The 17577-nt window shown below is 37.5% G+C and overlaps 1 protein-coding gene across 1 annotated transcript in view; it reads left to right on the forward strand.

Annotated features, from left to right (window-relative positions):
- TTN (titin) overlaps window positions 1-17577 on the forward strand; it is a 283199-nt gene that overhangs the window by 101377 nt on the left and 164245 nt on the right. The window contains 23 exon segments of the mRNA XM_015561820.1: window positions 215-502; window positions 613-891; window positions 998-1276; window positions 1366-1644; window positions 2217-2504; window positions 2650-2937; window positions 3617-3907; window positions 5948-6235; window positions 6821-6913; window positions 7031-7316; window positions 8786-8969; window positions 9720-9809; window positions 9904-10171; window positions 10268-10528; window positions 11274-11483; window positions 11694-11771; window positions 11875-11901; window positions 12328-12387; window positions 12694-12777; window positions 14293-14364; window positions 15591-15641; window positions 16505-16909; window positions 17334-17396. Of these exon segments, the coding sequence (XP_015417306.1) occupies window positions 215-502; window positions 613-891; window positions 998-1276; window positions 1366-1644; window positions 2217-2504; window positions 2650-2937; window positions 3617-3907; window positions 5948-6235; window positions 6821-6913; window positions 7031-7316; window positions 8786-8969; window positions 9720-9809; window positions 9904-10171; window positions 10268-10528; window positions 11274-11483; window positions 11694-11771; window positions 11875-11901; window positions 12328-12387; window positions 12694-12777; window positions 14293-14364; window positions 15591-15641; window positions 16505-16909; window positions 17334-17396 (4512 nt within the window).

Consider the following 17577-nt stretch of genomic DNA (forward strand, 5'->3'; position numbering starts at 1 on the left):
TCCTAAGGCTTAAGAAGAGCCACACTCAAGGGGCCAAAAAGCCACATGTGGTTCTCGAGCCGCAGTTTGCTGACCACGGCTATAGGGAATTCTTTGATATCCTTGCAAAAGAGCCAAAGAGATCTAGGTCTATCCAATCAAAAAGACAGGAAATCTCTTTTCAAATCATTTTATAACTGATGTCCCTTGTTTGTTTGACTTTCATCACATTTAGACCGAACTATTCCTCCCTCATTCACAAGAAAATTGAAAGAAACGAATGGTCTATCTGGTTCTTCAGTTGTAATGGAGTGCAAAGTCTATGGATCGCCTCCAATCTCTGTCTCATGGTTCCATGAGGGAAATGAGATCAGCAGTGGGAGGAAGTACCAGACCACCCTGACAGATAACACGTGCGCTTTAACTGTGAACATGCTGGAAGAATCAGATGCTGGTGACTACACCTGTGTAGCTACGAATGTGGCTGGTTCTGATGAATGCAGTGCTCCTTTGACTGTGAGAGGTGTGTTAAGAATGCAGTAAAAACAGAACTGCATTTCATAACTTGTAAGCATTTGGTCATCGCCAATCAAAATACTAAGTTTTTCTGCTGTGTGCTTTTTTTTTGTTTAGAACCGCCATCTTTTGTTCAGAAACCTGATGCCATGGATGTTTTGACTGGAGCCAATGTAACTTTCACGAGCATCATAAAGGGAACACCTCCTTTCAGTGTCAGCTGGTTCAAGGGCAGCAGCGAACTAGTGCCAGGGGACAGGTGCAATGTGTCTTTGGAAGAGTCCGTTGCCGAACTGGAGCTGTTTGATGTGGACACCTCACAAAGTGGAGAATACACCTGCATCGTCACTAACGAAGCCGGCAAAGCTTCTTGCACAACACGCCTCCACGTCAAAGGTTTGTCTGATGCCCCGCACCTTCACGGTGAACATACATGACTTAATAGACGAGCCGACCTCTGTGTGTATGTGTGTTTGATTTCGCATCTCCCATTTGTTTATAGCCCCAGCTAAATTTGTGAAGAGGCTCAACGATTACAGCATAGAGAAAGGAAAAGCCCTGATCCTGGAAGGCACGTACACGGGAACTCCCGCCATTTCAGTTACATGGAAGAAAAATGGCATAAATATTGCTCCGTCTCAGAGGTGTAACATAACCACAACGGAAAAATCCTCAATCCTGGAAATCCCCAGCACCGCAGTGGAGGACTCGGGCCAATACAACTGCTACATTGAAAATGCTTCGGGAAAAGACTCCTGTTCGGCACAAATACAGATCCTAGGTTGGTTATGACTGTACATTCCTACCTTTATATATAAATAAGCACACTGGCCTGTCTCCTTCATGACTCATTATCTCTCTTGCCTGCAGAACCACCGTATTTTGTCAAGCAGTTAGAGCCTGTGAAGGTGACTGTTGGAGATTCTGCCTCCTTCCAATGCCAACTTGCTGGAACCCCTGAAATTGTGGTGTCCTGGTACAAAGGAGATACGAAGCTGAGGCCCACTGCCACCTACAAGATGCATTTCAGGAACAATGTTGCTACACTGGTTTTCAACCAGGTTGGCAGTCAGGACAGCGGAGAATATATCTGCAGAGCTGAAAACAGCGTGGGAGAAGTCTCTTCCTCAACTTTCCTTACTGTTCAAGGTGACTGAAATATTTCAGAAGTGAACGAATTTGTATTTCTTTGGAACTAGCTTTAAAATATCTCATGAGAGCATTCCTTTTAGGAAATTCTTTCCAAATGCAAAATTTTCTGCTTATATCATTCCACCTATAATTAATGGCCTTCCCAGAGAGATAAGATGACTAAAGCTCCGGTTGGAAGGATCATGTAGTCCTTTGGCTCTATAATTAAATCTTTCAGAAACACGAGGGACCATATTTTTAAAATCCCACCCTCTGAGTGTGTCATTCAAAATGCTAGAAGGCAGTCTTGAAAAGTAGGAGGACCTGCTGCAGACCTGGAGATGTACCTAAGCCAGTCAAGTTCCCTACTGGCTTTGCACCTACCGTGCATTAGGCTGGCCTCAAGAGTGACACACTTTTGCTCCAAAAGTTTGCACATTTTCCTTTGGGTCCAAGTTTATTATAGAAATGTTAACACCCCCTGATGCATTTGTAGAAATGGAGAAACGGCATTATCTATCTAACAATATTTGTGAGAACATTCAGTAAAATGTCCAGAAGTGTTTAATACTTTAATTCTGTTCTTACAGAGCAAAAACTTCCACCGTCATTTTCTCGACAATTGAGAGATGTTCAAGAAACAGTTGGGCTGCCGGTTGTTTTTGAATGTGCCGTAACTGGGTCAGAGCCTCTCTCCGTGTCCTGGTATAAGGATGGCAAGCCATTGAAAGATGGCCCAAATGTACAAACATCCTTTTTAGATAAGGTAGCCACCCTCAACATTTTTAAAACAGACCGGAGCCTCGCAGGCCAGTATTCCTGCACAGCTACAAATCCTATAGGGTCTGCCTCTTCTAGTGCCCGACTCATTCTCACAGGTTTGTGGATTCTTAAACCTCTTTCTATTTCTGTAATGAAAAGGTTTATAATCAAGTACAAAATTAGGGAGAAAACATCATGATTTCTGTAAACTGGGATAGTCCAGACAGGGAGCCTGAAACCTTGTCTTTCTGCTCTCCTCAGAGGGGAAGAACCCACCCTTCTTTGACATCCACATTGCCCCTGTGGATGCTGTGGTGGGAGACAGCGCGGACTTTGAGTGCCACGTTACTGGGACACAGCCGATAAAGGTCAGCTGGGCCAAGGACAACCGAGAGATACGAAGTGGTGGCAACTACCAGATTAGTTACCTGGAAAACACTGCCCACCTGACAATTCTGAAAGTAGACAAGGGAGATTCTGGACAGTACACCTGCCATGCTGTGAATGAGGTGGGAAAGGACTCCTGCACAGCTCAACTTAATATAAAAGGTATGGTTTATTTTGCATGTGGTCTGACAAAACGTCATCATTGTACATTCTATATTAAGTGTGCAGTTTTTAGGACAAATGTAATTAAGGACACATCTTTAAACAAATGGCATAAAATGATTAAAAAGATATAGGTTTCTCTAGAGAACAAGTGATTTCTTTACATCTGTATTTCGCTAAAATTTTACATATTCTGCACAATCCTAACACCAACCTCCCTTTTATATTTTTACATCTATCTGGTTCTGTTAATGGCCATTTGTTATCCTTATTTTCTATCCCTTAAATTAGCTAACAATTTAGAATAAGCTTTGGGAGGAGGTTTAAATGTTTAGGGACACACACTGATATTGTCTATTTAGTTGGTCAGCATTGAATTTTAATGAAAAAAGATGATTTCTTTTTAAAAAAAAACAAAAAACCTCATGGTAATAACTACATCTGGATTCCACTTCATATGTGCTTTCAATTTCTTACAGAGCGGCTAACCCCACCAAGTTTCACTAGAAAGCTCTCAGAGACAGTAGAAGAAACAGAAGGGAATTCTTTCAAACTTGAGGGCCGTGTGGCCGGTTCCCAGCCTATCACTGCGGCTTGGTACAAGAATATTAAAAAAAAAAACCTCATGGTAATAACTACGTCTGGATTCCACTTCATATGTGCTTTCAATTTCTTACAGAGCGGCTAACCCCACCAAGTTTCACTAGAAAGCTCTCAGAGACAGTAGAAGAAACAGAAGGGAATTCTTTCAAACTTGAGGGCCGTGTGGCCGGTTCCCAGCCTATCACTGCGGCTTGGTACAAGAATAACGTAGAGATACATCCAACTCCTAACTGTGAAATCACATTCAAGAACAACATACTGCTGCTGCACGTCAAGAAGGCGGGCATGGGCGACGCTGGTTTGTACACGTGCAAAGTGTCAAATGATGCAGGCTCTGCTCTGTGTACATCTTCCGTTGTCATCAAAGGTTAGTTATCTGCACGGCCCCAGGCTGTTGTGTTTTTCTTCACTGCCTATGAGATAGTCGTGTGCATTGCCTCTGACATGTGCTTTTCTTCTTCAACTCTGTCTACCAAGTCAGTTGTAATGAATATAAATATATATTATGTAATTGACTTACCAAAATTCCAGATGTTTACTTAAAATATATATTGTTTGTAATTTAATTGCATGGCTGACCTAAGAAGAGGTCATATAGTAGCTGGACTAAAAACCTTAGCTAGTAAATCCCATCCTAAAATTCTCCCATGCAGTAAGAAGTCTAAGTCTACTTTGAAGTTCATGCATAAATGACATATAAATTTTTATGAAGCAACTTTATTTTGATATATTCTTATATTCTTATCATTGAATACTGCATTAGCTTTGCTTATTATAAATTATGTCACATTCTGGAGCATTCTCTTTTCTAAACATATTTCTAAAGGATTATTGTTTAACATATATTGCCGAAAGCTTTTAGCCTGTAAATGAACATTAATCCCAGATAAAAGAGTAAATTTGCTTACAAAGAAAAAATAGATGAGTGGAATGATATTACTGCATCTCATTCTGGAAAACGTATTTAATTACATAGTCATAGCTTGAGGCAAAGATAGACTATGTGTTTAAGAGTATCATCTCGATCTGATCCTCTGCCCGTAATGGATTCACCCAAATGATTATGGTACAGATTCATCAAAACCATTTTACAAATTAACCTCCTAAAAGCAGCTTGGAATTGACTAATGACTCTGGTGATGTAATTGGCCACATAATGGTTCACAGATAATAGGTTAATATCACTAATAGGTTAATATAATTGAGTTGTTTGGTGTGTGTTTTGAGTTGTCTTAAAATTCGAATTTTATCACTCATTTAATAGGATTTACGTTTGTTTAGTTTTAAAACATCATTAGTAAAATATGTAATTGACAGTGGCTTATATTCATGATTTACATTCCTGATGCTTTTGCCATTAAGTAGATAAGACTTTATGTAGAATTCTGAAGGTATTTATCTATACAGTTTAAAATTTAAAAAAAAGAGTAGACACCAGAAGTTTTAATCTTTGCAGTTGTGAATTTTGCCTTATTCATATATGTAGGTCTCAGAACCACTGAGTAAAATAATTGCGTAACACTGAGTTCTACATGGACTTCATATCATCTTACGTATTTTCTTCATTGGTTTTCATTTGCTTCAACTCCTAAATCCTTTGGACAAAGTTTGGATTTTCTGCATTTAATAGCTAAAGATGAACATCGGAGAAAATCACATATTAAGATGCGGGACTCATGGATTACTCAATGTTGGCTTTCTTTCCTAGAGGGTAGCAAGAATTACTAGCTTTAGCTGGTTTAGCGCAGTGGATAGAGTGTTGGCCTATGGACTGAAGGGTCCCAGGTTGGATTCTGGTCAAGGGCATGTACCTCTGTTGCAGGCTCAATCCCTAGCACCCGTTGGGGCACGTGCAGGAGACAACCAATCGATGTGTGTCTCTCACGTCAATGTTTCTCTGTCTGTCCCCTGCCTTCCACTCCCTCTAAAAAAAAGCAGTGGAAAAATATCCTCATGTGAAGATTAACAAAATATAAATAAAATAAAATAAAGTAATTACTGATCTAGATTAGAAGAATTCCTCAATAAGCCCTAGGATTTTAGAGTTCAGCAAAAATGCAGCTGTACCCAGGTTGGAGAGAATCAATCGTGAATACAGCAGTTATGATAACCACCAGTGCAACGTTTGCAGGGCTTAACCGGGTCACAAGTGCTTGGGTGATTATGGCCTGCTCTATGGTATCTGTTCTTCGCTTGTTTTTAAACCTTAATTTTTTTTTATTCAACAAATGTAACTACTGACTTCAAAGAGAAATCAATCAGGAGCGTGATTCAGTTCTACCTCAGCAACCAGTGCTACCTGTTAGAGGCAGAACTTATTGCTTGTCTGAAATTTAATACTTGCTTGCCTTTATGTCCCCTTTGTGGTCCTTTTTATTTTATGTTTAAAATGCCTTTTTAATTCCAGAGCCTAAGAAGCCACCTGTGTTTGATCAGCACCTGAGTCCCGTCACAGTGAATGAAGGAGAATTCGTGCAGCTCAGCTGCCACGTCCAGGGTTCAGAGCCAATCAGGATCCAGTGGCTGAAGGCTGGCAAGGAAATCAAGTCTTCAGACAGATGCAGCTTCAGCTTTGCTAGTGGGACTGCTGTGCTGGAACTCAAGGATGTAGCCAAAGCAGATGCGGGCGATTATGTGTGTAAAGCTTCCAATGCGGCTGGCAGTGACACTTCCAAATCAAAAGTGACCATTAAAGGTACAGATGCCTCAAAAGTATTACTCAGATTAAACCAACAGCTACTTACATTTATTTGCATTTTGCAGTTTAAGTAAGAATGTAATTAGATTTTTAGAAACATCAGTTATTGCTTATTTGCAATTTATAGCCCCCATATTATAATTGAAGTATTAGATAATTTAATGGAAACTAATTTCAATAATATCTGTCTGAAATTACCCCAAGTTCAACATCGTATTTCTTAAACCTCTTTTCACTGTATAAGAGGGTAAAATTAAGTAAAGTTCCAAAATGATAATGATGTGACATGAGGTACCCTGGTGTCATAGCCCTGGCAGAAATCTGTATAATAAAGCCAAGTCTAGAAATATAAGATTTGATACTACTAATATGATTGTAGTTCAGCCTGTATGCCACAGCTACAACTAGTTATAAATGTATATGGAATTGCTTTATCTTCTGTAATCCACTCATATATAATGAGTCCTAGAATGCATGACGTTTTTGACTCTGCCAAACTCCTAAAACTTATTGTACAAAGACAATTATTCCTTACAATCTTAAGGTAATTGTGATAACAAAACCTGTAAATGTGTTTTTTAGACAAACCAACCGCTGTCCCCACAGCTAAGAAGGCAGCAGTAGACGGGAAACTCTTCTTCGTATCAGAACCTCAGAGTATCAGAGTGGTGGAAAGTAAGTACTTCCTGAAAAATACAGCTTCATTTACTCTGTACATTTTGCTTCTGATTTAATTTTGGCAAAACTGATTTTGGAAAATCAAGTTTTTTATTTGTCTTCATTACTCCTTAGAAACCACTGCAACATTCATTGCAAAAGTTGGCGGCGATCCAATCCCTAATGTGAAATGGACAAAAGGGAAATGGAGACAACTGAACCCAGGAGGCCGTGTTTCCATCCTGCAGAAAGGCGATGAGGCCAAGCTGGAGATCAGAGATACCACAAAAACCGATTCTGGCTTGTACCGATGTGTCGCATTTAATAAACACGGCGAAATTGAAAGTAATGTCAACCTGCAGGTGGACGAAAGGAAGAAACAAGAGAAAATTGAAGGAGATCTTAGAGCAATGCTGAAAAAGTAAGTTTAATTTTAAAAGATATAATTTTCCACTCACCAAAGAGATCTCTCAAGAGGCATGGACTATCCCAGTGATGGCGAACCTTTTGAGTTCGGCATGTCAGCATTTTGAAAAACCCTAACTTAACTCTGGTGCCGTGTCACATATAGAAATTTTTTTATCTTTGCAACCATAGTAAAACAAAGACTTATATTTTTGATATTTATTTTGTATATTTAAATGCCATTTAACAAAGAAAAATCAACCAAAAAAATGAGTTTGCGTGTCACCTCTGACATGCGTGTCATAGGCTCGCCATCACTGGACTATCCTGCCAAGATTCAGACTGTGAAAGAACATAAGCACACAGACATTTTAACAGAAAAAGATAAGAAAATACACAATAATTGGGTGGAAGTTAGTGGTTCATTAAGATTGATTTCTGAATAATCATGAGAAAGTTTTGAGAAAGAGATAAATTTTTATCAAAATTTTAAATAAAGGAAATGGCCTATATAGAAACGTGTTTATGTGACTAGATATGAAATTTTTGTTTCTATGTATGATATCTTATGCTCTGAATTATTTTCTAGATCAACTATTTTAAACATTGTTTATAATTACCAATAATTTCAACACAATTTAAGTTTCAACATAATTTTTGGATTATTAAATTAATCAACATTTAATTTCCATACATCTTTTCCATGACATATATTAATACCTTATTAATGCTTTCTATTGCTGTTATTATTTTTCCTTGTAATTCTTTCATTAGGCTCTAAAGTTTACAAAGATGTTTTCAATATTTTTTTTTTTTAATTCTGATCAAATTTATGGCCCTAACCCAGCCGTGGGCAAACTACGGCCCGTTTGAAATGAATAAAACTATTGAAAAAAAAGACCGTACCCTTTTATGTAATGATGTTTACTTTGAATTTATATTAGTTCACACAAACACTCCATCCATGCTTTTGTTCCGGCCTTCCAGTCCAGTTTAAGAACCCATTGCTATTTTTTTAAAAAAAAACTCTGATCAAATTTATGGCCCTTTGACTCAGAGGATAGAGTGTTGGCCTGCGGACTGAAGGGTCCCAGGTTTGATTCCGGTCAAGGGCATGTACCTTGGTTGCGGGCACATCCCCAGTAGGGGGTGTGCAGGGAGCAGCTGATCGGTGTTTCTCTCTCATCGATGTTTCTAACTCTCTATCCCTCTCCCTTCCTCTCTGTAAAAAATCAATAAAATATATTTTTTAAAAAGTTATGTATTTTATAACAATGATCCAATCTTAATCCACTCCATCTCCACACTCACATTTTTATTATTTCACAGTTAGCATGATATTAATATTTCTTAAATAAAGGACATATAATTGTTCCTTTGTGAGGAAAGAAATCTTGTAAAGGCATTTATAAACTTGGAATGATGATAGACCATTCAAAATAAGTAGAAGACAGGTGATTTATGTTTATTTCTTATTTTACTTAGGGCTCCCACCTTAAAGAGGGGCTCTGGGGAAGAAGAGGAAATTGATATCATGGAACTTCTCAAAAATGTTGATCCTAAAGAATATGAAAAATATGCCCGCATGTACGGCATCACTGACTTCCGCGGTCTTCTTCAAGCATTTGAACTGCTAAAGCAAAGTCAAGAAGAAGAGACACATAGATTGGTATGATCTTTTGCAGATAGCATCATTTTTTGAAATTCACATTTGAATCCTCTAACATATGCCCTTTGGATTTCCAGAATCCTATAGTTGTATAAGATGGTTGAATAGAACCTAAACAGCATTAAGAATGGAAGCTAATAAGCAAAATAAGCTAGTCAGAGAAAGATAAATATCACATGATCTCACTCATATGTGAGATATAATGGTCAACATAATTTGATGAACAAGAATAGATCCAGAGACAAATGGTGGAGGGGGTGGTGGGTGGTAGGTTAGAGAGCAACCAAAGGACTTATAAGCATGCATATTAGCATAACCAATGGACACAGACACTACCGCAGTGGGGGCTTGCTCAGAAAAAAAAAGGGGGTGGGGGGTGGTAGGTTAGAGAGCAACCAAAGGACTTATAAGCATGCATATTAGCATAACCAATGGACACAGATAATGGGGCGGTGGGGGCTTGACCCGGGTGTGAATGGCTGAGGGGTGGGGTGGGGGGGGTGGTCAAGCAGGGAAAGGATACATATGTAAAATTTTAGACAATAAAAAAAAAAAACAGTATAAGGAGGAAATGCCATTGCTGGGACCTACCAGGAATGAGCTATATCTGGAATAAATGACTTTGCTTTCCATAAAAAAATTTAATGATTTCTGAAGATCTAAAGAAAGAATGGTAGCTAAATATAATCATGTATCCTCTAATTCAGATTTTATTTCATATGAAATACCTATCCCTTTTTTTCTTCTCAGGAAATTGAGGAAATAGAGAAGTCAGAGAAAGAAGAAAAGGAATTTGAAGAACTTGTATCATTTATTCAACAAAGGCTGTCACAGACAGAGGTAAACTTAAGGATGCTGATAATGAAGTGAACATATTATTATCGGGAATTGTAAGGGAAGGATTATAATGCATTTTAATTCTTTATTCTCCTAGCCTGTCACTCTGATCAAGGATATTGAAAATCAGACAGTTTTGAAAGATAATGATGCTGTCTTTGAAATCGACATTAAGATTAATTATCCAGAAATCAAGCTTTCATGGTACAAAGGGACTGTAAAACTGGAACCCAGTGATAAATTTGAAATTAGCATCGATGGTGATCGACATATACTTAGAGTCAAAAACTGTCAACTTAAAGATCAGGGAAATTATAGATTGGTGTGTGGCCCTCACATTGCTAGTGCTAAACTGACAGTAATTGGTAAGTAAAGAGTTAAAAAACAACAGCCCTGAGAGACTGACTATTGAGCATATCTGCCTGTGATATTAAACACAATGTGTGCTGTGTCACCAACAGAGCCTGCGTGGGAACGGCACCTGCAGGATGTCACTCTGAAGGAAGGCCAGACTTGCACCATGACGTGCCAGTTTTCTGTGCCAAACGTTAAATCCGAATGGTTCAGAAATGGCAGAATCCTGAAACCCCAAGGTCGACATAAGACAGAAGTGGAACACAAAGTCCATAAACTGACCATTGCGGATGTGCGCGCAGAAGACCAGGGCCAGTACACCTGCAAGCACGGAGACCTGGAAACTTCAGCAGAGCTCCGGATTGAAGGTGGGTGAAACTGTGGCTGGAGTTGGCGCAGCCTCGGCCAATGGCCAAAGGTGTGCAGGACCCTATGGCTCCACCATCAGGCATATCCCAGAGTGCTGGTGTGTCCTCATTCCCAACACACACACTCAAAGCATTCACTCATCTCAAAATGCATACAAAATCGAAAGGGAGAGATTCACGTAAGTAGCAATTCCTTTGCATAGCTCTTTTTGACTAGAAGCAAATTTCCATCTAAACTAAGGTGTGACTTTCTAATGGTTATTTCTGTTAAATTCCATAATTCTGTTAAATTTAATGAATCTTTACCAATTCTGCTAAATTCTGTAATTCTCACATCTGTGATTCTGATGCCAAAAAAAAAAAAAACCTTGGAAAAGACCTGATTTCATGGCTAAAAGATCTTGGCTAGGAGTTTATATTTGGTTTATAAGCATTAATTTGACTCCATCTGTATGAAATTTCATAGATAGAATTAATAGATATTTTAAGGACTTACAGCAACTACATTATACTTCTTTTAACATTGATTCTATAAGAATACATTTAAGTATTGGGATAATATTGCTTTGTTTTTCGGTTTCTGATGGAAAGAAGTGCATTATCTCCTTGTTTTATATTTTCAATATTTTTCTGCTATTTTCCATTTGGGTAAAAAGATGGAGACTTTAAATATCTGAGGGGAAAGCACAGTGAGAGAAACTTCTTCCTATACCACCTACCTGTGACTCTCTTTGTACTTAAACAGCTGAGCCAATTCAGTTTACAAAGCGCATCCAGAACATCGTGGTGAGCGAGCATCAGTCCGCCACCTTCGAGTGCGAGGTGTCCTTTGATGATGCCATTGTAACCTGGTACAAAGGACCAACAGAACTGATTGAGAGCCAGAAATACAACTTTAGGAATGACGGTCGCTGCCACTATATGACCATCCACAACGTGACCCCAGATGACGAAGGTAATTTGATTGACAGTGTTTCCATGAATACATAATGTAAAGCTTGTCTGTTTTGTGTAGTTCTACCCTCCTTTACACTTACACTCTATAATTCTATATAGAATTTTTTTTAGGAAAGAGAAGTAAAAATAATACAAACTATATCTAAAAGAAAGACAAGGTATTTACAAATATAGCAGAAAACAAAAGTTCGACGATTCTTTTCCTTAGGTGTCTATTCAGTAATTGCTCGACTGGAGCCAAGAGGAGAAGCGAGAAGCACAGCAGAGCTGTACCTAACAACCAAAGGTCAGAAAGCAACACATTAAAACCACCCTGCAGTCTTTGAAACAAAGTAGCCTGTCGAGACAATTCTAAATATAAACATGCTATTTTTTTTTTTCTTTTGCAGAAATCAAACTTGAGATGAAGCCTCCCGGTGAGTTTAAGAAAATCAATCCTTGCTTACAATACATTCAGTATAATTTTGTAAATGAAGAAGCCAAACAAAAAAAAAATCGCTAATAATGTTATCTTTTTTCCGTGAAATATTTTCCATTAATAATATAAACATTAATGCATAATGCTTTTCATAAATAATACAAGCATTGGGCTTTGAGAGTGGGGGGAATTTGAAATAATGTCCCATATCTAGGATCATGCCAACTGGTATGGCCATAAAACAAAAACTTTCACAGGGAATAAACTTGCCTGCCTGGCTGCATATAAAGTGTGCCTGTAGGGTTCTTGTCGATATGGTAGGTTCTGCTGCTGGAAATGCCTAACAATCAAACACATCTGAGTTGTCTAATAAACACCTGTGCTCTCAGTCCCTCTGTGCTGATCATTAAATGTCCCTTTTCAGATATTCCTGACTCCAGAGTTCCAATCCCTACCATGCCTATCAGAGCAATACCGCCAGAAGGTGAGATTTGGGACCAAAACTCCTGGATTTGGGGCAACAATATTCTGCCGCTAGGAAATTACCAATGCCAGACCATAGCAGAGCCAGAACGCACTTTCATGTTATGTTCTTCACTGTGTAATTAAAAAGCAGAGCAAAAGAGTAGTGACAGTTATAAATATATGCTATTTTTATTTCATTTGATAGATGAATAGGCACTATAATACCTTTGAAGAACTAAAAGAAATTCATGAAATTTTTTGTTATGCTTCACATAATGAGAAACCAAACCACGTAACTAACTGATGATGGGTGTGTGTTTTACAGAAATCCCTCCTACAGCTGTTCCTCCTATCCCTGTGTTGCTACCATCACCTGAAGAAAAGAAACCACCAGCAAAACGTATTGAAGGTAGTATGTGTTCTTTAGCTAAATGTCAAAATGCAGACCTGGAAAATGTTATTTAATGCAACAAATTCTTCCTCTAGTGGTCAACAGGTGGAATTGCCTTTCAAAATGTAAATTATATTAACTAACCAAATGCATAAGACATGAAAATCGTCGGACAAACCAACAACAATGCTTAATATTAAAATATTTTATTTTAATGGAATTGCTTAAACATTAATGTCAAACTGATTTCCTGTTTCATATTTTTAAATCACATTCGTTTTATAGTCAAATTAAAATTATAGTTTGGGTTGTTTTTCTAAATTACAATGTTAAATACTCTAAACTTTACTATTTTGTTTAAAATATATGATTTAAGCTAACTTCACTACATTTGATTTTTGTTTTTTAAAGCTAAGGAGTGAGCTCACCAATAAGGAGCTCTTGCATGTGCCAGGGAGTTGCTCCTCTCAAACATTTCAATAAGTACTGGTTATGCTGCCAAGTTTTTGAACTAAATTAGTCTGTAGACTGTCTAGGATTTGGAGGAGTTCAGAATTGCTTTCAGAATTTTCCCAGCATCACCAGGAAGATTCTACATGTCTAAGTCACATTTTTTCATAGCTAAGCCACTGCTACTATAGCAGTTTCCTGGGTTTGACATGCTAGTTCCATACAACCCACTATAGTTGGTGTTAATAGGTTGAGCTATTTTTCAGCCAGGCCCAGGAGAAATTCAGTTAAAACACACACACAGACACACACACACACACACAAAATTTCTAGTTTTGTGACTAATACAATCTCAATAACAAAGAAAATCATTTTTTATCATTTATATGAACATAATTAAATATGTTTCATCCACTTCTGAAAGCAGAGAGGAACAAAAGTCAAAAATCATAAATTAGATTTCCATTTATATTTATTGTCTGGAATAATAATTCATTTTAATAAATGATTAAATATTTGAGTATTATTGTCAACATGGCTAAGTTCAATTGCTCACAAGGAAACTTGAGAAATTAAATCATATTTTAAGAATTGAAAACAGTGTTATTTATTCATGAATACTGGGAGCCATAATTAAGTTATGGATTAGAGCCATGATCAAGCTATAACATCAGCAACAACAAAAGAAAATGTCCACAATATATCATAGATAGGACTTTAACTTTACTGATTCACGTGTTATTCTTTCTCCTGACAATCAAGTGTTCTGACGTAAGTGATACAAAGATGAAAATATGCACCTTTTATGTTTATGATATCACTTAAGTTCATTCTTAATGTTTTGAAAATGTTAACTTGAAGCAGGCATAAAATCATTGAAGATGTAAGGTCACCCTACATATTGTAACTCCCTCTAAAAAAAAAAATGTTTCTGCATTCTAGTCCAAGATCTCTCTGAACCAGGTATCTTTGCAATAATGTGCAGTCTCTTTTTAACCATCAAAACATATGAGAAACTATCTTAATACCTCCTCGTTTCCTGAAAACATTTTGGTTATTTACATCTGACATCTTATTTTTTAGTGACCAAAAAAGCTGTGAAGAAAGATACCAAAAAAGTCGCAAAGCCCAAAGAAGAGGAGCCACCACCGAAAGGTATTATAATTAAATAGTCAGAGTAGGAGCTTACTGCTTTTCTCTTGGTTACAAATTTTGAATCCCAAATAGTGGAGGGTAGAGGAAGATCAGAGTTTGAATTAAGGAAATGGCAACTCTTCCTTCACTTGCTCTCACCACTTCTTGGAGTCAGCCCTCACTTTCTCTTCCTCAACATTCTTTCTTCTCTCCTGTGCCTGTGCCTGCCCCTGACACCCAATGGCAACAAGAGATTCTTATTAATCCTAGATGGTGATATAAAGAAGGCACGACCCTCAATCCAACAGCTGGTCTTGACCAAGTCACACAGTGAACGGTCAAGGGCCATGGGAATTCCAGCTGGCTGCTCCAGCCCAACTTAGCATCCTTCCTGGTTCATAAATGTCAATATGTGCAGATAAAAATACACAAAACCTTTTTTTGAAAATTCAATTCAATTACTTGAATTTTTATTATATCCTGGAATGTTTTTAGGAAAAAAGGAGAACTAAATTTAAATAGGCAAATTTATCTGCCCCTTTGGGTATTTAGTAAATGTGTTGACTAAAATTAGAGTACAGCAACTTCCTAAGAGAAGGAGAATCCAGGAGCGCAGGGCCACTCTCTGAGACTTTCTTTCTGAGTGGTCACTTGTGAAATATTATGGAATAAAAGAAAGCTCAAAAAGCATGTATATTTCCTGAACTTTTTAGTTAATCATTGAAAAAAGTAAACATGCACTGACTTTTAACATTAGGCCTATTGAATAGTCTCATGTTCCGTGTTAATTTAAATTATTTTAAATCAACCTAAACTAGAATAAAACTTCAGATTTCCTGTATTTTTTCATGAATATTGTATTGCAGGCCCTGGCCGGTGCAGCGGTCGCCAACCGGTGGTCCGCGGACCACTGGTGATCTGTGAGGTCCGAAAGGTTGGTGACCGCTGGACTGGAGCACCATCCCAATACGCCAAGGTTGTAGGGCCCATCCTTCAACCAATGAATGCGAAAATAAGTGGAACAACAAATCAAAGTTTCTCTCTCTCTCTCTCTCTCTCTCTCTCTCTCTCTCTCTTTCTCTCCCTCTAGATAATATGGCATTGCATAGCATTTCTGGTGAGCTCCATCTGGATATTATGAAAGCATTTGTTATATTAGTAGTAGTTATAAATTGTACTATACAAATGGCTAACAAGGGTGCACAAGATTAGTAAGCATTAAAAACATGTATTTTATGTTTTTAAAGTCCCAGAGGTTAAGAAGCCCCCGCCTCCTACTGCCTTAATTCCAGCAAAAGGTAAGTAAAACAATTATTAAATATTTGCATTCTATTTACTTCTGAGATTCACATCTCTGCTGTGTATTCTTATTTTGACATATTGGGCTTCCAGCTTATTGTAAAGTCGTGGAGTTCCCTCTGCTATGTTAAAACTAACATTAGAAATGATGGCCATTTCATATTGCTCTAATCCCAGGAACGGAAACCCAGGCAGATGTTTCTGCAGCCCCAGTGCAGTGAACATAAGGGAGAGAAGTGGTGAAGGCTAGGGTGGGGAGGGGTTCATCTCTGGTTATTTTAATTGTAGCTAACACAAATGTTTAGGATCATATAAATAATATTAGCCTTTAAGAATTTTTAAAAGTTGTGTAAAAGCAGTGAACTGATTTGGCTACACAGCTTTAAATATTATCTTTATCAAACTGACTAAAGAGTCATATTTGATAGTAAAAAATGTAGCTTTAAAATTAGAAATGTGTTTGAAAGTTAGGAATTTAAATAGAGGTGAGCTGCAGAAATGTTAACTATTAATGCCAAAAGTGATGGTACATATTTTACAAACTGGAGCGCCTATAAAACAATGGAAGATATATCCACTTGATAATATTTACTGAATGCCATTTGCTCACCCTGGAAAAATCCTCAAATTAAGAGTAGACTGTATTTGATAGTCCTGATAAAATTCCACAGTCAACAAAAATTTAAATGAAACCAACACAAAGAAAACATAAATTATCAAGATGACACTGATGTAAAACTTGACTTTCACTTAGTCAAGTAATTGTATGGACATATTTGACATTCTAATATCACCATTTATTTATTTATTTACTTACTTACTTATTTACTTACTTACTTACTTACTTACGTATTTATTTTAGCTCCTGAAGTTATTGACGTATCCTCCAAGGCTGAAGAAGTGAAAATAACAACCATCACCAGACAGAAAGAGGTTCGGGAGAAAAAAGAAGCCGTGTATGAGAAAAAGCAAGCAGTCTACGAGGAGAAGAAAGTTTACATCGAACCTTTGGAAGAACCTTATGACGAGCTGGAGGTGGAACCGTACACAGAGCCATTTGAAGAACCCTATTATGAAGAGCCAGAGGAAGACTACGAAGAGACCAGGGAAGAAGCTAAAAGGGAGGTTCACGAGGAATGGGAAGAAGACTTTGAGGAAGGGCAAGAATACTATGAAAGGGAAGAAGGCTATGACGAAGGGGAGGAAGAGTGGGAGGAGACTTACAGAGAAAGAGAAGTAATTCAAGTTCAAAAGGAGGTTTATGAAGGTATGCATCAATCAGGTGATTTTTCTCTTTTCTTTATTTTTGCTCAGCTCATTATATTTTCAATGTTATTAACCTGATGAGCCATGGCTACAGACAAAATGATTATTTTCATTTTTTTAAGGATAGAAACCTTTAGAAACTTAATTTTTAAGAATCATTTTCTCCCGTTACTTTCATGCTTTGACGTTGTAAGTTGAATTATTTAGCCCCATTAGGAAGATTAAATTTTAAATGCTATTTTCTGAAGCAGAAGTTCAAGTTTTATACTTACTGCCTTGCTGCACCTCTGCTTGATCAATACGTCATGAGGAATTACGTTAGCAAAGAGGAACCCAAATACAGTACACAATTACATATTATTCTTAACTGATTTCATGAACTGACCTATTTAAGCACCCCTTCTCATCCTCTGTTTTTGTTAAAGAATCACATGAGAGAAAAATTCCAGAAAAAGTGCCTGAAAAGAAAAAAGCACCACCTCCTAAAGGTATGTAATTGGAATTATTTAAACAGATCAGAGCATCACCATCATTATCATGGCTTATTTGGCAAAGGTGTACAAATCACTAGTTCAATCCAATAGGCACAACTTCTTCTCTAAGTTTTATTGTATCCATGAATCTTTTTCTAAGAATATCTAATTCATTTAGAGGGGAAAAAACTTAAAT

This window comes from Myotis davidii, unplaced genomic scaffold (genome assembly GCF_000327345.1).
Source record: "Myotis davidii unplaced genomic scaffold, ASM32734v1 scaffold370, whole genome shotgun sequence".
Lineage (NCBI taxonomy): Eukaryota > Metazoa > Chordata > Mammalia > Chiroptera > Vespertilionidae > Myotis > Myotis davidii.